Raw genomic sequence first — 22523 nt, forward strand, 5'->3', positions numbered from 1 at the left:
AGGCTACGTGACCTGAACCTGTTCAGCCTCCACAAGAGAAGGCTGAGGGGGGATCTAGTGGCCTGTTACTAGTCAGAGAGGACCAGCAGACACTGGGGAAGTCCCTGTTCCCCCGAGCACTACCAGGAGTGACCAGGAATAATGGTCACAAGCTGGCAGAGGGTAGATTTAGGTTAGACATCAGGAGGTGCTACTTCACTGTCAGGGTAGCTAGGATCTGGAGCCAACTTCCAAGAGAAGTGGTGCTGGTTCCTACCCTGGGGGTCTTTAAGAGGAGGCTAGATGAACACCTTGCTGGGGTCGTTTGACCCCAGTACTCTTTCCTGCCATGGCAGGGGGTCAGACTCCATGATCTGCTCAGGTCCCTTCCGACCCTACAAACTATGAAACTATAAGTTTAACTAGTTAATGTTTGAGAAGACCTAATATATAGATTATCACAAACCTGTATGCACTTTATCATCAGGAATATAGAGACATATTCATGGACATTGGTGATCCTTGTTTCTTTAGGAAGTAAGAAACATAACTTACAAAGTGCACAATTCTTTCAAAAATATATACATATAAAATCCTTATGACTCTCAAGGAGGAGGTTGCATATATAGGAAACATATACAAGTGGCTGATTCTAAAAAAAAAGAAAAACAGAGGGCCCAATTCACAGCTGACCTAAGTGACAGGAACTCTGCCAGCAGTGAATTTATTCCTTAAGATTTTCCAAATGATTCCATGCTGAAGGTTAACTTAAGGGTCAACATGTAAAAAATGTAAATGTCCCTTAGTTGAACAGGGCCTGATTTTAAATCAGATGGGTCACCCAGGTCCCACATTGCTTTATTTCATTCAGCATTAGCTCATTGGTCCTATAACACTGCCTAGTATATAAATGATGTAGGTGAAGTTTTAATGATATGAGCTGAAAAGGGAAACTGAGAAGAGATGACTTGTCTTTGTTGATAACTGTGCTGCATAGAGTCCTTGGAATTGATGTCAGTAGGAGCTTTACTTGAGTAATGATTGAGGAAAAACGGAGGGGTGAGAGTTTAATTTCAACTACTGTGGTCTAAAACAGGACCAATTCCAGTGGTTGGGATGAGGCAACTCTAGACGCCTGTGTGAATCTCTGGATCTGACTGTTGCCACGTGTCACCTGATTTTCTGTCATTTGAATTCCAAATTTATAAATAAACGTGGAACAACATTGTTTCTACCCACATCAGACTCTCCACTGTGCTTTGTCCAGTTCACTTATTAATGGTTCAGAACATAAAGTTTCCACTGTTTCCCTTGAGAGGCCATTTGTCAGTTGGATGGGTCTTGCTGTCACAAAATGTTTCCAGATATTCAGCCTGTATTCATAGTATCATAGAAAGTTAGGGTTGGAAGGGACCTCAGGAGGTCAACTAGTCCAACCCCCTGCTCAAAGCAGAACCAGCCCATTACCAGCTCAGTGTCATCCCATTACCTGTAGTTAAATACCCTCAGATCAGCTGGTGACCTTTGAAAATGGATAGACAAAATGGGCATGTTAAAATAACCTTGAGGTAGTTCACAGCAGCATACTTAGACTCATCTGGACTGTACTCAAAACATGCTCAGGCAATGCTCACCCTAAGCAGCCATTGCATCCTCAGTAACCAATTGTCCCAGTGCTTTCTGCAAGGTAGTTCTGGATTTCTGTGGTTAGTGAATACAAGAGTAAAGAGATTGTTCTCATAAGGCCAGTTGTCTTCCCAAATGGTTAAAACATAAAAGCAGCCCCCTACATAGGACTGTTACCATTATTTAAACAGTCAAGGAACTTTGGGTAAAGAAAGGCGATCCATTGGTTAGGGTACTCAAGGCATGAATTTAACTCCTTGCTGTGTTGCAGGCTTCCCACATGACCATAGACGTGCCCCTTAGACTATGAACAGATGTTGCATGTCCCAAGAGAATCCATTTTCTCCCAGGACAAATTGCAGTAAGTCAGAATGTCCACTTCCATTGTCCTGGGATAGACCCTGAAAAGGCTTATGGCATAAAATCCACTAAGTTTGTCCTGGCATATCATGAAGTGCATCTGAATGGGTGTCCTAGGAGTGCATCATTGGATCCTTGGCACAAAAGCAGCAGTGCATTCAGCTGCTCACTAAACCCCACCTCGAAAAGCAACATGCACATGCAGATCCTGCACTTTTCTGTTCCAGGACAAATGCAGTGTCTGCTCGTTCCCTCAGTCTCTTTGTGCCTCATTAAAAGCAGTATATTCAAGACTGGAATATGCTCAAATGCATAATAGGAGGAACTCTAGATCTTAAATTGTTACTTTCTGATGAGAAATTATGAGTGTCTGTCCCTACTTTATAGTAGTAGTTGTCCCAACAAGTAGTTGTCCCTACTTTAGTGATAATGCCTAACACAGAACATTTCAAACTCCTGCTCTTTCTGTGGTAGCAGATCATTATGACCCCCTTTTCTTCTCCAGCCTGTAAGCCCCTGAGTGGAAGAAAGAGCAAATTGCAAAGCCATACTTTGCTGTGCTAGGCTTCCACTGGCATAAAGTTCAGGAAGGACCCTGAGCCAGGGCAGAATGTTTGGCACAGGAGAGAACCTAGGTCCACTTCCTGGAGGACTTTGAATTACCACTGCCCATGCCATAGGCAGACTTCTAGACATGTCTATCACTTATTCTCTAGGACTGTCAATGTGGCAGTTTCCAAGAGTATTAAGCTCCCATAAATAACAAAGGAAAAAAAGAGGGGGAAATGTAATCAACTAGGTCCTTTTATGTTTCTTCTCGCTCTTGTTCTTTATGGATTCTTTAATGCAGAACTCAGTGTCCTTAATTATGTAATATACAATCGTTGGCTTCAGCTTAATATTTGCATTATTGAATCCAAAGACTGGCATGAAAAAAAAAAGATGCATGCAACAAATGTACTGTTTTCAAAGCTAGGACAGCTTGATGAGAAAACCTCCTGGGAAAAATCAAATCTGGGATTGAGACAGATCTTTTTCCCCAGCAACAGAAGGCATCAAAAATGAGCCTGATGAAAAGGACGACATTTCACTTGCTATTCGTTTTCTGATCTTTCCATTGCCCAGAGCGTTAATCAGATGATCAGTCTCTAATTAGAGCAGAGCACCGTCAGTCAGGAAAGGGCCCTACTCACTGAGTGTTAACAAAATCAGGGGGATTCTCTGCCTGGTGGTAATAGAATGGAAGTATGTCAGGAGGTGGGCTGGTGCACCCTGTTTCTTGTAACGTTAAAAAATGCATGCGGCATAACCACCCTGGAATACAACCATGGGCTGGTAGTACTGGGCACTAGCAACGGTACTATTTTCAGGAGCTGACCATTTTTCAAAAGCCTTTGGTAATGTTTATTGAAACTGCTTCTTGGTCAGCTTCTGTTATCCACACTGGAATGTTGTTTCTTGTAATGTCGATACTTCCCACAGCTTTTCTTTTCTGGGCATTTGTTGAAGCCCTATTTTTGGCCCCGCACAATTTCCCTCCTATGCCTCATTGTAGGAAGCAGTGGTTACTTACAGCATAGCTGGGAAGCTGATGATTGACAGCTTTCAGCAGCAGCAGAGGCACTGACCCTTCACTGCAGCACTGGCAACTGGCCCTCAGGACCTTTACATGTCACATCTCTGATGCTAGCTCCTCCAGGGAGCATGAAGCACAAGCTCAGCCTAGAACTGGTTGACCTTCTGGTCTCTACTGCTGTGCACTAAGTTATCAGGCAGTGCATGTGCCTCTTTGAAGGAAAGATGAGAATGCAGCTTTTATTTATTTAATTATTTATTTTTCTATGTCACACTCCATGTATATGCACTTTGTCAGCGGTGTATAGTTCCTACTTTGTATGGAGCACTGTCACACTTTAGGCTGCCTGTATGTAGATCAAATCTGGACTGTTTTCGCATAGTCATGTTGTTGATTCAGGGTAGCAAAGTGGATGGTTTAGCAGGGCCTGTAGACTATGCAGATTAGTGTCTGAGCTCTAACTCTAACTACAAGGGTCAAATTTCTCAGAATATTCATGGGCAAAATTAAATGTTAAAAAATGCATGCGGCATAACCACCCTGGAATACAACCATGGGACTGGCATGCACAGCCATGCACCTAAAACTCCGTGCATGTGGGTTTTGTGCACTCCCGTGGCCCTGATTGACCTCTGATGTCTACCCGCTCAACCCCCACCCTTGTCCTTGGGCTGATTGCTGTACTGAGCCAGATCCTCAGCTGCCCTGAGTCACTGAGGTCTGGAGAGTTATGCTGGTTCAAGGCAGCTGAGAATTTTATCCCCATTCTGTTTAACCATGTTTCTCAATCTACAAAACCAGCTTCACTGAGGAAGAGGAGATCAGGCCCTTCCAGGGTAGATGCAAGCTGGTACGCGGAAAAAGAGCAGACAGTTAATCGTCTCTCTTGATTTTGCTCATGTTAGGAGAAATGAGGCCCTGGGATTGACTACCCAGGGCTGTATACTAAATAATCAAGAGAGTTTCTCGTTGGTAGGCTGCCTCCACCCAAATGCACATTCCATTACGCCGAGTCCTCCTGGTGAATTTTGTCGGGTGAGGCCCAAGTGCCTTGGCTGTGCTTGAAAAAGGAATAGGCATAGGGGCCATCCAGAGAAAGCATGCCCTACAGCAGATGTAATGAAAACTGGTCAATTGTACTTTAATATAAAACTATCTGCAGGATGTTCCCAAACGCACAAACAAAGCTTTGGATTGCATCTATTTATAGCCCAGATACTGTATATTTAAATTGTTTTCACAGGATACAAGGTGTGATAAAAACCCTATTATTTTTTTTATCTCATTTTTACATCCCTCGCAGGAACTACGCAGTTTGGGCTCAGTTAATCAAGTAGAAGTGTTTACAGAGTCCTCTGCATGTCCTCAGGCCTTCGATGCTACCACAGGAGTAAAACAGTCACAGAAAGCTCGCCTGCTATTTTTAGCAAGCAGCCTTTTCCAGCCCTTCCCCTTCCCTTGTAAGGAAAAATAGCAGCCCCGAAGCTGGAGGAATCCTGCCTCCCTGCATCACCTCGTGTTGCACAAAGGGCAGGGGTTTCTAGAGCCCCCGTGCTCTCGGGAGGCTCTTTGTCTGGCAATACCTGTATGGACCCAACAAAGTGCAATTCATGGCCTCTAGGAAGAGCAGGGTCAGACCAGGAGATGAGCCAGCCTAATTCCTGACTCTTCATGGGGACTCTTTGGTGAGGTGCCGGGAAACGTGTGGCCAGCTCTGCCTCTTGCTATGTGCGAGTGTAAAGAGCTCAGCTATCTCTAATGAGGTTTTCGACTCACAATTGACAGCTAGATACTAGCTACAAACCTACCAGCCCCCCTCACTAAAGCTATTTGAGAGTTTCTGTGCTGCAGTTGCTATGGCAGTGGAGACTGCAAACGCATTCACTGTGACTCAGTAAAGTTTCCTTTGTCACCGGTCCCATAGGTTTGTGTAGAATAAATGAGAGTTTAATTACAGATTCACCTCAGCAGGAGTCTCAGAAACCCAGCCCTAGAAATTGGGACTGAAGGGTGACTTTTCATTCACATGCACATACAGACCCAGGAAGGGCCTGTTTTCTGGATCTGGTTTTGATGGCGAGGAAATGACAGCAGAAGGGCTGCGCCCTTAAAATGTCTCCTGTCTCTGGCCAAACCTTTGCCAGCTGTTCACTGAGGTTTCAAAATCATCTTATCCTTAACTTATGCCTACTTCAGCCTCAAAGCCAGGACCTAATCTGGCTTCAGATCCAAAAACCTGTCTTTTCTCATTTTAACTACGGCTCCCAAATTTGGTCCCCTGCCTTGAGCCAGAAACCATCGGATTCTGCCTGTGAGTCTTCAGTGCTAGATGCATGCAGTGCTCACAGAGTAAGACACACACATGGTGCAGGTGGTGGAGAATTCGCCTGGTTTAATAAATAGATTTTAATTAACTTTCAAAAAAAAAAAAAACTCGTCCCAATTAGTGAAGGGTGATGCATTTGTTCTCTCTGAGAGTGGGAGATGAGCTGTGTTTGCAGGACCATCTGCTCATGAATCCTTAAAAAATGTGGGAGAGGAAAACAAGCTTTAGCCGGAGGCAGAGGAAGGGGTGAGGGCACTCTGGCAGCCTGTGGTGGGGGCGTTACCAGCCTGTGGGGACAGACTCTGGCAGCATGAACTGAGGTGGTCCTGAAAGCCTGCTGGAGATGAGAGAGTGCAAATGGCCCATAGGACAAGGGCCTCTGCGTGCTGGGAGAGGTGGGGTAGGCAGTCTATAGAGATAAGTTTTGCCAGCCTCAAGAGGTACCGAATTGACAGCCTGCTGTGTAATACTTTGATGCCCGGGAAGAGTGGGGGGGGGGCACTGTAAAACTCAGGGAAGGTCTTCTGACACTCAAATGTGATGACCGAGGGATGTGGCAGGGAACGTGCTCTGGTGCTCTGAGTGTGGGGCTCTGCGAGGCCACCCAGGGCATTGCTTTGATGATCGGCATGTGAAGAACTCTAAAATCCTGAAAAAGAGAGAGGACTGCCCCTTGCTGCCCTGCTTGATGAGGAGCCTGAAGTCCAGGTTTCTCCTAAGATTCTGTAGCCAAGAATCTGGCCTGCGGAGCAGGTGGTGGCGCAGGCGACTTGCGGGTGAAGGTGGGGCACTGAGATAAGGAAGAGGAGACTTTTGTTGGAAGAGCAAAGGCAGCTCTGGCCACATCTAGGAGCATTGTGAGCACTTGCAGCCTGTGAATGGAGCGGGGCTTGGGCCGGCTGGGAGGAAAGTCCCCAGTGGTGAGGGGTGAGGGGAGTCCTCTGGCAACCCGAGCGGAGGTTTTTGTCTGCCTCTTTTTCCGCTTTCAGTTTGAATCAAATGATAGAAACAAAACCTTTGTTCTTGTTGTTGTTTATTTTATTGTTTTCCAGGCCAGTTTTATTTCTTCCCTTCCGTGTTCTGCTTACAAATAAGCAGAACCTCCTGTCATTCCTCCCCTTCCACCTACCTGGCACACAAGAAAGTCACCTCCCAATGCCCAAGGTTGGCCTAGTGGCTTACCCTGCCTCCTTCTCTGTGCCCCACCAGGGAGATGACATCCTGGATCGGAGCTCCGAGTTGATTTACACAGGGGAGATGTCCTGGATTTACCAGCCGTATGGACGGAACCAGCAGCGTGTTTTCTTCCTCTTCGATCACCAGCTGGTTCTCTGCAAAAAGGTACTGAAACCCAGGGGGAAATCAGCAGTGTGCTGGGCATGCGGCAGACATAGGAAGGAGGAGGCATTTGGTATAGACTATAAGCAGAGAGGTCATCCCAAACTCCTTTCTGGGGCTCACACAGACAGAGAAAGAAATGACAGATACTAAGAGCAGTGATGGAGGGACAGAGGTGAAATTTAGAACAGGAAGAGATCATTCTTCAACACTGGTTACAACCAGAGGAGGAGTAAAAGGAAGAGGATGGCCACCTGCGTTGAGCTCTGTTGGACCATCCCAGTTTTAATAAGAGGAGCCTGCCTATTCACAGGTTGCAAAGCCAAACCTCAAAGCCATGAAACATGATGACTTGCTGACACTGCATCAGAGCATGAAGACATTTTATCATAACCTGAGGATGATGGGCTATTGTGGGGGGAGAACTTAACTGAATCATCTAAAAAAATGGGAGTTTAGGTGGTAGCAATGCAGAGGAAGGTGGGTGGGAATGATAGTTCCAGTAAAGGACAAAAGGAAGCTGAAATACCAGAGAAGAATACTCATGGATGAGGATATCCCAGTGAGAAGGAAACAGAATAAGCAGAAATGGTGAACGTTACAGTGAAGAATGGATGGGGGCAATTAGGGCAAGTCACAGTGAATGTGATAGATGGTGTTCTTCCCACTTAACACATATTTCTGTTACGAGTCATTTTCTGAGACCTACAGCTGTGTTCTTGCAAATTCTATAACTTTCCGAAATAAATGTAAAAATTCTGGCTGCGTCCTGCAGGCATTCCCCCAAGACCCGTGGCAAGCACCAAGCACCCACATGCACACACCAGAAGGTGACTGTCAAAACACCGAAAAACTGAAAAGCCAATTCTCATCATGGGATGGCTTGACAACCTGAGCTGAGATGCAATGAGTTGTTGTTCCACATTTAAGGATCTGGAGGAAGGGAGAACAGTGGCTCAAACCCTGATGAGCTTTCCTCAACAAGAAGCTTCCTCATCCATTTTAAGGCTCAGATTTCCCTGGCCTACCCACGCATGTATAATATAATCATGGTTACATATCTACCTGGCCTTCTTTCCCCCACATACCATTGTATATTGTAGACACCAGGAAGGCAGACTGACTGTGGTTATGATACACTGGAAAGTTTCTAGACTAGCGGTAAATCCAATGTCTTTTTGTTAGCTTGATGCTTTGTTGATGTTTCTTGCTTGTCTCTTATGTTGGCTCTTGTTCACATCCAGTTTTAGCCTTCAGCTGTGGTGCATGATTTGGAAACAGGTAGCCCAAACATTTCTATGTGAACTGTGGAACCTGGCATTTGAGCAGGCTATTTGATTACTGTCATAAAATGGTGCTTTCTGCTTCTAGAGCAGTGGCTTTTTAACCTGTGGTCTGTGGACCCCTGGGGATCTGCAGACTATGCCTAAGGGATCCGCAAAAATGACTAAGATCAGTCAAAAGTATGTGAATACCCACACTTACAATTCAAAGGGGTCCACGCCTCCATTCAAAATTTTTTAGGGGTCCACAAATGAAAAAAGTTTGAAAACCACTGCTCTAGAGATAACACCAGGCAAAGTCCTAGGATCTGCCAGCCAGTGCTTACTGCCTATAATTTACTGGAGTGTGCTCTAAACCTGATCCTCATGAAACCCACATCACAAGCTCCATAGTAACTTATAAAGTACATATCTGAATTGAGGTTCATCATTAAGCTAGGGAAAGGTAATAAAGAATACCAGTTGTGTAGTCTTACTTGAATTAGTATCTGCATACATACCAGTAGGAGGAAGCAACTCTGTCAGACATCTCTGAAAAAGAGCCCTCTGCCCAACAGGTAGTTCTGTTGCTCTGCTTTTGCTAATGTGCTCTCAACTCACCATTATTAAGAAAGATTAAAGAAAGCATCAGCATTTGAAGTGAAAGAAAGCATCAGCATTTGAAGTGACAGAGTTCATAAGGCCCGGGATATTTCTGTCTTCTGAAATATCTGGATTTGTTGCCATTTTTGCTGTAGACACACACACGCGCACGCACACACACACACACACAGGTGTTTGCGTGTATATAGCTATGCAGCGTCCCTTGGATCAGCTTCAAGCATGAATGAGAACAAGCCACAGATGTCAGCATCCATACTCACCCAGCCTATTTTCCTGTCAAATATCATACGCTAAGTGAGTGTTAAGTAGGTTCAGCACTTGCATGGGTGCCCTCCAAGGAATGCCCCAGTGCTGCAGGAAGTGTTGAGGGTGATATAATGGGTCCTTCAGTCACTATGAAGACACTGCCCCAGCAGTAAAGCAGTGGTGTGAGCAATTCAGTGGGTGGTACTTCCCTTCTGAGTCATAGCTGAATTGTCCTTCCTAGAGATTTTCTTCTCAGTGCTTCATTCCTCTGGCGCTGTTTTAAAAAAACCACACATCCTATGGTCAGAGAAGGGACATGCTTGAGAGTGCATAAGGCACTTGGTTTAAACATTAACCTTCAGTTCCTAAACTTCCCTTGTGGCATTCTGGATTTACAGTTTCATAAAGCAAAATTTAGTTAACATTGAGTCTCATCTGGGAAAGCACTGAGCTCTTCCTGCAGCCTATCAAGTACCTCCAGCTCCCACAGAAACTTTCATGGGCTTTTAGTAGAGTCCTTGGGATCTGAGCCATACAGTTCTTTGCAGTAGACAGGCATCCCCTTGAAAAAAAATGGATCTGGTGTATACAGAATGTCCATGCTCCTTTCATTCATTCATCCTGGCATTTACTGTTGTTCATATATATTAGCTCCTGCTCTCACTAGGGTTAGGAGGGTACTCTGCTCCATGCATTTCTTACCCAAGGAACCCTCTCCCCTTCCATCTGTGAAACTACCCCTCAGGTCAGGCTGGACAAAAAAATTAGAAGCCCTGCCTGTCTCTGCAGCAGCTATTGCCCTTGTGGTGTCAATCTGGCACCTTTACCAACACTAAAATCCAGGTTTTATTTTTAAACGTAGTATATTATTTTTCATTAAATGGGTCTTCCTTTCCTTGCAGCATTTCCTTGAGTATTACTAAGAAAGATTGCCTGAATAAAGGGATTTATAATAGAGTTAGCCTGAGTTTGGGGTTCACAAACACTATAAACTTAAATCAGTGATTTACAGCATGTGATGTCTTGACACTGGGTCAGACTCTGCTACTGTGGATGACAGAAAGCAGCTGATTAGTGAGCTAACCTCCACTTTAGACCGAGATGGCTACCCTCTGTTGGCTGAGGGACTGTATGCTTTTATGTAGCATTTTCCGAGACCATCACAGATCAGTATTGTCTGCATGCAGTAACAGGGAGGGAAGGAGCTTCATCCTTGGTTTCCAGGAAGATATGGACAAATTGAGATTACTGCAGCACTATCTCCACACCTGTGTTCAGGGAAAAAAAACAAAGGGCTCCCCAAGGTGCAGATTATATAGATCTCCTCTTCTACATCAAGGAAACGACACAACCAGTGCAGAGACTGCTCCCAAAGAAACTCATCTGGGTTTGGCAAGAGATAACTTGCTTGTTGGCCAAGGACCACCAGAGTTTTAAATAAATGATGAGGTCACATTAGCTGTATCAATACAGCTACTAATTTCTTCTGCCCATAAGGCCCATAGGATCGAAACTCTGCCCCCTGGTACATTTCCATTGAGCTACTGCAGAGAGTGATAGAGGCCAGGGCTGAGGAGCATTGGCAGAGATGTTAGAGCAGGAACAGAATGTGGATAACTGTAACTGAGGTTGAGTGGTAGAGAGAGGCTCAGTTCTTTGCAAGACCAGGTGGCTTTGGACTATTGGATTAACTCCTCATTTTTTCTGATGAACTTTTATGCTGATATAACCTATACCAGTGCATTTTTACTGCTGTATTTTCTCAGGATAATCCTACACTCTAGTAAAGCATACTGATGTACAGCTATTTGCTGTGTGTCCGCATCTTTTTTACACCAATGTGTAAAAGGACATAAATGAGTTGTGTGTCCAGATCCTGTGGTAGAAGTGATAGAAGTTATGCTTAAACAGGATGTAGGTTTTGTAGAGGGATACTGAGTCAGTTTTCTTAAACCACGCAGGAGACGAGCACTGGCCTCTGCTCAATTTACCATATGTCTGTGACGAGAAGATGACTTGCCCAATATATTCCAGTACAGTAACCTTAATTACCAAGAAATAAAGTTGATCCTAACTGATGTTAGCATTAAAAGATGTTGCCTTAAAGGCACAGGATCTCCTTTCCTGTCCTCCCTGAAGTTGCAAGAGTTTGACACAGAGATGCTTTAAATTTGCAAATCATACTCCTTACCATCCAGCATTTTGACATTGGGCATTAATTATGATCTTAGCTTGTTATGTCGTGGGGTGCTTGTGATGCATATCATGTAACAGATGGCAGATCTGCAATTTTTCCTCCTCTTGCTTATATCTTTGATTGCCCAGATGGGCATAGACATATCATATCATCAGTTGGAAGTGATATTAGACTGTGAAAAGGTTAAAAATGTTTCTGTATTAAATTAGGACTTTCTTTTGCCAAATGATTGAACAGCTCTTGCGGGAGCTCTCTATTAAGTACTTCTTGACAGAGTGGCCACATGAAATGTATTTAGATTTTATTTGCACTTATAGGGCGCATCCAGATGTGTGTGGATGTATCCAGCACCGCAGACCCATCTGTAGCACCACATGCTGCACACACTACGTATGCAGGTGTTTCCCACACTGCTACTTTGCAGCCAAGAGTTTTTTTTGACCTGGGGAGATCCCACACCTAAAAAAAACAGGGCGGTGCACTTGGTGGCAGTGTGTGCCACCCAAAACCAGGGACTGGCTGGCTGCACCCACACTTGAGCTACCAGCAGGCTCTCTGCCACAGGAGCACCATGGCCGCAGATCCCAGAGGCCCCCTGGATCCCAGGTAAGGCTGCTGGGGCCAGTACAGTTGCTGGCCCCAGCCTCCCCTACCCCACATAGGGCAACAAGCTGCATGCCAGGGCATGCGTGTCACAGGCATTCCCTGGGGACAAGTAGCAGCGGCACAAGGCATGCCACTGCTACTTGTCCCTGGGGAAACGCATGTTCCAGCTTCTGGGGATGCGCCCTCAATATGTCTCTTGACATCAAGATGTAATGTGAATTCTGGTTTATTTCTACTGCCTATCTTCTCTTTGAGCTTCTTGAGCAAAGTGTACTGAGTAAGAAGCAAAATGAGAGGTAACAGTTCTGCTAATATTAGGTACTAATTACACAACATGTCCCAGGGGATTAGGAGGCTCAATCCACTCTGTTGGTGCAGTTGATGAAGTTCTCCTGACTCATTGTGGCAGTGTGGGTGTTTAGCTGCACTGGAGATATCAGAAAAGTGGGCATTGGGCTTTAGAGAGGTGACTAAGGCCCCGTTCTACTTGTTACAGGTATAACGCGATTACCTGGTTAAATGCACAATTACCTTAAGACCAGCTACACATGCAAAGTAACTATCCCACAATAAAAAGCTCCAATCAGCTATAATTTAGACCTTGAAAATGTGTACTTACTTTATAGCTGGTTGTGGTCGAGCTTTCATGTGCACAGGTAGCAGGGCCTTCCCTGTGGCTGAGAGCCCCATCAGCTGACAGGGTTCCCAACCACAGGGACGCACCATGCCCAGCATGAAAACCCTAGGCTTGGGGGATGAAAGGAGCTGTGATCCCCAAGGCTCAGGGGTGCATGAAACCCCTGGGCTCACGTGTGCAGCCAGGACCAAGAGTCCTGCACCTGACAGGGCTCTCAGTCCTGGCTGCCCACGTGGCACAGCCAAGACTGAAAGCCCTGTCAGGTGCAGGACTCTTGGTGCTGGTTGTGCCACACGGGCAGCTGGAGCCGAGAGCCCCATCAGGCATGGGAACTTCAGTCCTGGCTCTGTGTGGTCCCTGTGGCTGGGGGACTCTCAGCTCCAGGAACCTGCTTCTTGCCAGTGTAAGGGGAGCCCAGGGTCAGGCAATAAGGCATAACTGGATCTAATGCACAATCACACCTCCTGCTGTGCATGTGTGTAAAGGGGGCCTAAGACACATGAAGTCCTGGTGGGAAGAAGCTGACACTAACATCAGTGAAAGGTAGAAGGTTATATTTCCATAGTTAACCCAGGAATGGTCTGAATCCCAGATCCTTAGTCAGGCACTGGTGTGGATGAAAGGAGGACTAAGCTTGTTTATAGAAACATGGACATGTGCAAAGTGTTTTACAAAACACCCAGTTTCAAATTCACACTGGTGTAATTGTAGCAGGTACAAATTCGGCCCCCCAAGAGCTGAAAACCCAGAGTGCAGTATTTGCCCATCGCCATCATTTGAGAATGAAATGAGGAGATACACTTCAAGAGGGATGCGGAGAATCTTGAGAGGGTTCAAAGGAGGGCCACTCATGTGGTCAGAGGCCTGCAGGAAAGGCCCTACGAGGAGAGACCAAGGGACCTAGATCTCTTCAGCCTTCACAAGAGAAGGCTGAGAGGTGATCTTGTGGCTGCCTATAAATCCATCGGAGAGGGCAGCAGGGAATAGGAGATGCTCTATTTATGAGGGTACCCCCTGGAGTAACTAGGAACAATGGCCACAAATTGACAGAGAGCAGATTTAGGTTGGACATTAGTAAGAACTTCTTCACAGTAAGGGTTGCCAGAATCTGGAATGGGCTTCCAAGGGAGATGGTGCTCTCCCCTACCTTGGGGGTCTTCAAGAGGAGACTGGACGAGCATCTAGCTGGGGTCATCTGACCCCAGCACTCTTTCCTGCCCAGGGCAGGGGATCAGACTTGATGACCTACTGAGGTCCCTTCTGACCCTAACATCTATGAATCTATGAGGAAAACAGAAAAGCAAACCGATGTGTCTGTGAAAGGCTTTCCTATCTCTTCCTATTATTAATTCCTTGGAAACACCATCATCCTCACTTCACTGCTTTGAACAAAGTGTGACTGGACTTTAGATTGATGGAGACACCAAAATCCCTCTGAGGTTCCACTAAATACATTGAGTAAAATGGCTCCAGTCCCTCCACCATCCCCGATCCACATCTCCCCTCCACCCACCCACACACACACATAAATACTTATACCCATACAGCTGATTCATGGAACAGGAAAGGATGAATCAAATGTATCTCTTCAAAATCCCTAGGTGGTCAGGACTGAATATTTTGGTAAGAGGTTAGTGACCTCTCCAACACAGCTGGCTTTCTGAGGGAATTGATTATATAAATATCTCTCATGGATATGGATTCCCTTCTTTATGGGTCAGACATTAAGGACATAACTAATCAGCATTTCACCTCTTCATAGAGACTGTATGGCAGGAGCTGAGTGGCTGGTGTGCTGTCCAGGGGGTTCATGCTGTATTTCAGTGCTGGTCATGTGAGGCAGCTCTCACTGTTGCATTCTACAGGCTGCATCACCTGCATGCTCAGATAAGCCTACTGTACACTGCTGTTCACCAGAGTGTAGGAGCAAACTGCATAGCTGCTGATATTCTTTGTCTTCTGTTGAGTTAATACGTGAGAAGAGCAGGAGACTGACCTTGAGCAAAGTGGAGCAATAAAAAGTTCCATTCTAAAAAAACGAGGGAGTCGTAAGAGGTACAACAAATTTGATGCCAAAAAAAGGAGAATCCAGAGAATGAAAATTACACATTTGAGGCCCATGATTTGCTGTCTTGGATGGCCTTGGCCCATGGTTTAACCCAGTGGGGGCCAACCTTTTTGGCAGGCATGCTACAAGTTAATCCGGCATCCCCCTCTGATGTCTATCTCCTGCTTGATCTGCTGCTCTGGTTTCTGCTCCCTGGCCTATCTCCCAGTGTGCTGCCTGTCCCCTCCCCAATCTGCCACATGCCATACACAGAGACTGCATATGCTACAGGTTGGCCACCCTGGTATAACTCCACTGATCTCAGAGGAGGTAGTGTGGATGGATGCAGCCCCTTGAGTCTTAGATTAAGTACTACTGTGCTAAAGGACCTGTAGCAGCTCTAAATCAGATGTCATCCTTCTGGGTTCAATGCTAGAAACAAACATTAGTGGATCATTGCATGTCAGATAGGTTCGTGCACCTAACTGGTTAGAAACCAACTGTTCCTCAGTAATAGGTGTTTATGCGATGCTTTTCATACCAAAGGAGCTCAAAGCACCTTACCACCACTCAGTGCCACAGGAATGTGGCCAGCTCTGGGTGTGAATAGCAGTGCTGACATACAACATAGATGAACAGGGAATATTGTCATGTCTTTGTGTCTAGGATTTCATGATGCTCATTACCTCCGTATTTGAGCACCTCTTATCATCAGAAAAGGTACTCATGTATTCATATCTTTCTCTCCCCTCCTGTCAACAGCTCCTAGCTTTGTTTTCTGATATCAAAGACGCTTCCTTGGTAAATTTAGGTAAAAAAAATTAGAATGGGGAGTCATTCTCAACATTTTTAGGTTTCCATCTTGTTACAAAGAGAGTTCCAAAATCTCCAGCAGGAATCAGTGAGAACCTAGGATGCACCTTTTGTTCCAGTTAGCTGAATTAAATGAGTACACACTTTAGAAAATGCTTTTCTTGTGGTCCATGCAAAGACTTGCTTTTTGACAGGGTCACTGAAAGGTGTAAATTAGGTTAAAAAGTTAGATCCTTGGATTTCTTTCTTTTAACAAAATTGAGTAGTACTGAAAGAAATATGAATAAAAATCCCCTAAAACATGGTAACAGAGTATAGCGTACCACCCTGCTACCTCATAGGACTATGGGAGGTAGAGGGGAAAGGGAGGCAGAAGAACAAGGACCAATTTGAGGACAAAATTGAAAATGATTTTCATTTTCTAGTTGGACTGCATCCAAATGGGACATTAAAAAGACATTGGCCTGATCCAGTGTTCAGATCGAGAATGAGACCTGACTTTTCCCAAAACTGGGGTGTTTGGGTCTGTGGTTCATTCTGGGCCTGTGACCCAATAAATCCCTAATTTAAGCATTCTGCTTGCCAACTGTCCCAAGATGGCTTCAAAACACTTGACAGAGACAAGGCAAATGGTATACTGCAACTGCTGCTTAACCCACTAATCACACAATCATCTCCCCCTTACCATGTGTCCCCCTCCGCTTGTTGTATCCACCTATGCCTTATTCTTAGGTTATTAGCTCTTTAGAGCAGGCACAGTCTTTTCATTACAATACCAAAAGCAACTGGGCTTCAAAGTCTGATGCAGCTTATTGGCATTACTGGAGTACCAAAGCCACTACTGTATAACAATAATGATACATAGTTCCAAGTAGAAAGTTCACCTTTTGCTTTGCAGTCAAAGAACAGCATGACATTTTCAAATGGTTTGTGCTGAGCAAAGAATGTAGAAAGCAGGTGAAAGATTCCCCAGATCCCTTGAACTTTCCTTATAAGAAAAAATCCAGCTGAGTTAGTATTTGCCAATCTCCTTCATTTCTCCCTTTCTTCCAAACTTGCTAAGCAATACCTCAGAAGCTCAGAGTACCGATTAAAGTACTGCATCAACTTACGTGGAAGAGGAGTGATTGGACCTCTTAAATGGCATCCTTGGATAGGAAAAGGGGAACCTAACCATAAACGGAAACATGCCAAATCCAGAAAGGGGAGTCAGTTCGATTATTCTGAGTGGATATGGGTGTAACAGGGGCTCAGGCAGGAGCCCCATTACTAGGGTAGCCATGGGAGCGGGTAGCTATAGATAGCACCTTTACACAGGTAAGGGGAGTTGCACACCGGGGAAACATCAAGTCAATTAGCCCACCGCAAGTGAATGCACTTCGCCCTTGGGTACTGGAGAAAGAAGGGTGGACCACGGTGAAGAGAGAGAGGGAGAAAGAAGCGTGATCAACAGCCAAGGAGAGCCAGGGACTGCGGACCCCAAGATGCCGCAGCTGGCTGGTAAGGTGGCGGGGTACTCACCTGAGGCGCATAACCAATGCAGATCACCCAGGGAAGAGTTGGGGCTGTGGGAGATCAACACGCTGAGGAAAACCATGAGGTGGAGGGCAATGCACGGGCAGCAAAAGTGGCATGGAGCCATCTGCTCCACCGGACAGCTGAGAGCTGAGCCGGGTTCACAGTCAGATGCAGGAGGATAATGGCAGAGGCACCTCACTGCTCAGTACTGGCAGAGACACTGAGAATGCGCTCCACTAATGAGTTAATTAGCGGGGAAGATACAGCCCGAACTGAGATAGTCTAAAGCATCCCGGACACTCCCTGATTTAAAGAGATACCTGATCCACCAAATGGTTCTCCCTGCTAATGAGGTAATTAGCAAGATGGATGTGACAATGTAACCCACTGCTAAGAATAAAATCAGCACCGCACAAGTTTACCACCTGGGTGGTCTATGGTGTTTTCTCGCCCTAACGTGTAACACTGAACCTTTCTTCTTTTCAATCAAAGTCGTGGAAGGCGAGTTCAGAGGGAGACTGAGATAGACCCAGCAACCCTCTCACAAGGGGAAAATGTTTGTTTTTTCATATTTCATATTATTCCAGGCACATAAACACCAGTGACCCCAGCACACACAGGACAGTGCATGCTCACACACCAACACTGACACCCCCTTACACAGCTCTTCTTTGACATGTCAGAAAGGCAATAAGCAACTATGGCTGTGATACTTTACTCACCTTATATCGCTGTCTGACTTACAGCATCACTAAACCCACCATTTACAACTTCTTACCTATTTATTAGGAGCCGAGAGGTAGGAATGGAAGAAAATAAATTGTCCTTCAAAAGTTGTTTTGTGAGTCACACTTAACCAATGTCAAAGAACTCAGGTCTCAGAAACCTGTTTTGGAGAACAAATCTGTAATAGGTCACCTGTCTTTCCCCAAACCAGCAGTGTCATTCTCCTTGTGCAGGCAGGGGAAGGATGTTTGGAATTGTTTAGGAAACTCTGCTCGTGTGTCATTTTTGCAGCCTAGGAAGCTTTCTGTGTGACCATTTGATACTCAGATTCTAAAGACATTAAGATCATAGCGGTCCAGTGCCAAAATCCACCCACCATTACATAATCAGTACGGGTGTGCAAAGCAGGCCCTATTCGATTTGGATTCAGATTTGGCCTGAATCAGGGACAGTGATTTGATTCATTGATTCAGATCACTGTCTCTGATTCGATTCAGCCAAATCCAAATCTGAAGATTCGATGCTGATTCGGAGAATCAGCAATTCAGACATAGACACAGTTTTAAAAGTTTTTTTCTACATACCTTGAGGTAGCAGGCCACGAATCGTGATCGTTGTGACGCTGGGGTGCATGGAGCATCCCACAGGAGAGGGGGGGAGGGCCCTCCTTGTGCTCGGCAGTGACCAGAAGTACTTCAGGTCCACTTCTGGGTCTACCAGGGAGTGTGCTACCCTGGCCCCCCACCCCGCATCTCTCCCCCCTGGCTTGGCTATCAGCCTCAGGGGGACCTTAGGTGCCCCCCCACCCCAGACCCAGGAGGCACCAGTCACCAAGCCATGGAGGCGCAAAGGGAGGCCCCCATGCACTTCCCAGCAGACCTGGAAGTGGACTGAAAATGCTTCTGGTCTACTTCTGGGTCTGCTTCTAACTGCACTGGGGAGCCCCCTGCACTTCTGTGGGACACTCCATGCACCCCAGCATCGCAGCATTCACGAGCCCCTGCTACCTAGAGGTATGTAGAAAAAACATTTAAAGCTGTGTCTATGTCTGAATCTCTGAATCTTTCCAAATGTCCCCAGATCGATTCAGAGGGTTCCGATTTGATTTGGAGAGATTAAAGGGTCTCTTGATTCAATTCAGATCAGGAGATTTGGCCACCAAATCAGGCCAGATCTCTGCCAAATTGAATGAGGGACAGCCCTAATAGTCAGTGCTTGCTCTGGGACTGGAACTCAAGATATCTGCTTCCCCTCCTTCTGCCTGAATCCTGCATAATATTTCCTCTTTCTGTAACCTTTTATATTGGCTTTGCATCAGGACCTGCAGGAGTGTGGTAAGCAGATTGATAACTTACACATGGAACAAAATATCAGTAACACATGTTACTTCTGTCAGTAGCATCTTTGTAGAAGAGTTCTAGTGACTCATCTGAAGAAGCAAACCTTTCTGTATGTCATTTTTAGAGGTATTTTATTTAAAGTATACCTGATAGCAGATGACCTAACATACAATAAAACATATGATACTTTAAAACTTCTATATATCAAATGCCATCTGTAAAAGCATAACCCTTGTTAGCCCCTGTGAGATACAAGATAATCTCCCCAGAAACATCACACACACATCATATATATGTTGACTTTTCTGGAATGTATAATGCAGACCACACACAAAGATAACATATACAAAATATATGGTGTGCTGTCTAGGCCAGATTCCCTCTAGAGAGCTGGAGAATTATATATTTATATCCCAATTTGGAAGATAGATTTTAATTTTTCAGGCTCAGTTTTGTACTTGCAGCTGGTGGCATGTGTAAACTGTTATCATTGTTATTTGGATTTCTACTGCAGTAGCACCTGATGATCCCACCAAGGGATCAGGGTCTTACTCTACAACCACATAACACAAAGAGAGTCCATGGTCCAGAGAGTTCAGAAGCTAAGATACTGACAACCCAAAACAGGGGAATAATGAGAGAAAGGAGTGGAGAGGTAGAAGGAGAAGACAACACCAAAGGCAGGTGCACTTGTAGAAGTCAGATTAGTAATAAGCTTTCTTCAGTTACATGATTCATGGGCAGAATTGTTTTGTTAGAAAGCTAATTCCAGTCCTGAAAACGTAAAATTATAAGTGGGGATAGCTTTTTGCAGATACAATATTGTCCCCATCTACGGGTAGGTCCAGGGGGAGTGCACTGGTGCAGCTGCATCTCTTCTCCCCACTTTGATTCCTGTTGCACCCTAAATTTAAAACCAACTGGCTGGCAGGGGCAGCAGCTTTTCTATTCATGCAGCAGTGAGAGCATCAATTGAATTCATGGCTCATTAAAATCTACCTGATTCCTTCTAAACTCTTCATGCCACAGATGTTAACAACTCTCTCTTCTTTTTTTAATGGGCTTAATGTTGTATTAATCAAGCCAGCCTTTCTTCTGCAATTTTTCTGTCTGATAGCTACTCCTGGTAATGTAGCTCTTATTTCACTGCCCTGCGGATAATTTTTAACTCATTCTAATACAGTTATATTTGGTTTTTTTGCTTCTATTTTAAACTGAATAATGTAGATTTAGGTCCCTACCGTATTAGTAAAGCTTCTAGTTTATTTTTTCTGGAGAAGAATATGTGTTGTGTTGCATGGGATAATACACCACACCATCTGCACTCCCTTTCCCCCTTTTCAAAATCCTAGATCTTCCCCAGTTGAATTTTCGTAGGCAAAGCTGCTACCCTATGTAGGAGTGCCCTGATATATTGAGCCATATACCACCAATGAAGCAAATGCAAAAAGCAGGATGGTGGTGGGTTTATATAATTTGTCAAAACTTAATTTTGTGCTACTGTAAAACATTTTTGGCTTCATCTTTTCTCTGTGAATCCCTAATACGAATTACGTGAACAGACTGCCAAGCATCTTATTCAGAAGGGCTTAATTAATCTCAGGGAGAGAAGGAGAGAGAAACTGCTGAGGCTATATAAAACCATTACATTTAAACAAGTGTGTGCAAATGACCTAAATGCATTAGTTCTTTGAAGAGCTGGGCCATGCCGTCTGGACGCAGAATGGGGAGCCTGTGCTCTTCCTAGACCTTGCACTTCACAGCTTCTTGTCTGTCCTCTCCCAGTCTGTGATTTGTACGTTCTGGCATGCTTCCATATACACTTACAGTAGCCTGTAAACACCCTTCATTTCTCTTGCACATTCCTCCTCCATCATAGAAATCATGGAAATGTAGGGCTGGAAGTGTCCTCAAGAGGAATTCAGTGCACGTGTCTGTGCTGAGACAGGTTAAATATACCTTGACCATCCTGAGAGACAACTGTCTCATCTGTTCTTTAAAACCTCCGGTGAAGAGAATTCCACTACTTCCCTAGGTCATCTGTTCCAGTGGTCCACTGCCCTTATAGTATAAAGTTATCCAGAATATCCACCCTACATCTTTTATTGCTGTGACCCAAGCTGATCACTTTTTGCTTTGGGGCATGGGAAACTGTTGATCACTCTTCTAATATTACAAGAGCCCAAGTCTCGGCAGCCTGTCAGAGTGCCCTACATAGGCAGGGACAGACAGCGGAGTGCCTCCATGACAGTGGGGACTGAGGGTCCGGAGGGGAGTGGGACAAGACCCTCCGCTGCTCCTTGGAGGCAAAACAGGATGACAGGGACCGGAGTGCTGCCATAATGAAGGGGACAGAGTGGGGGAGTCCGCTTCTTGGAGCCAGGGGCCAGCGCCCCCCACCCTAAACCAGCCAGCAGGGAGGGGAGGTGGCTGGAAATGGGAGGGAGGGGAGCAGAAAGGGAAGGGGGAGTTCATGGTGGCTGTGCCCCACTGCAACCGCAACCGCTGCCACAGTCTCAGGCCCCAGCCCCAGCCTGAAGCAGAGCGGGGGAGGCGGGGAGTGGCCCTGGCCCTGACCCAAAGTGGCAGGGCCAGGTGGGGAACGGTCCAGGCCCCGGCCCCAGCCCAAAGCAGCGGGGGGATGGGGGGAATGGCCCAGGCCCCAGCCGAAAGCACCAGGGGGCAGATGGGGAGCAGCCCAGGTCCCAGCCCTGGCCCAAAGCAGCAGGGGGAAGGGGAAGAATGGCCCTTGCCCAAAGCGGCGGGGCGGGGGGGGGGCAACAGCCCACACCCCATGCCCAGCCATGGCTGGAAGCAGCAGGGGAAGCAGGGAGCGACCCCAGCCCCAGCCTGAGGCGGAGCGGGGGAAGGGACACAGGCCTCTGTCTCTCCCGCACCCCCCCTGACCCCTGTCATTCTTGACAGACAATTTGCTAGTCCTCTTTATAACCATCTTATACGTATTAGAAGGCTGTTATCATGTTCTCCCCTCAGTCCTCGCTTGTCTAGATGGAACAAATCCAGTTCTTTCAACCTTGCCTCATAGGTCATGTTTTCTAAAACTCTTCTCATTCTTCGTGTTGTTCTCTGGACTCTTCTTTTTGTCTACATCTTTCTTACAGCGTGGTGGATACAGTACTCCAACAGGTCTCGCCCACAGTGTGGAACAATTCCCTCTTGTGTCCTGCATGTGACAGTCCTGTTAATACATCCCAGAATGAGATGAGTCTTCCTACAACAGTGTCATATTGTTGAATGGTGCTCAGTGTGCAGTCCACCATAATCCTCAGATCCTTTTCTTC

The 22523-nt window shown here is 45.7% G+C and overlaps 1 protein-coding gene across 6 annotated transcripts in view; it reads left to right on the top strand.

Moving 5' to 3' along the window:
- ARHGEF9 (Cdc42 guanine nucleotide exchange factor 9) overlaps positions 1-22523 on the top strand; it is a 422470-nt gene that overhangs the window by 352391 nt on the left and 47556 nt on the right. For all 6 annotated transcript variants that reach the window (XM_019521482.1, XM_019521480.1, XM_019521485.1 and 3 more), the window contains one exon: positions 7077-7208. In XM_019521482.1, the coding sequence (XP_019377027.1) occupies positions 7077-7208 (132 nt within the window). The remainder of the gene's footprint in view (positions 1-7076; positions 7209-22523) is intronic.

The sequence above is a fragment of the Gavialis gangeticus genome, unplaced genomic scaffold, assembly GCF_001723915.1.
Source record: "Gavialis gangeticus isolate Ggan-Ray unplaced genomic scaffold, GavGan_comp1, whole genome shotgun sequence".
Classification (NCBI taxonomy): Eukaryota; Metazoa; Chordata; order Crocodylia; family Gavialidae; genus Gavialis; species Gavialis gangeticus.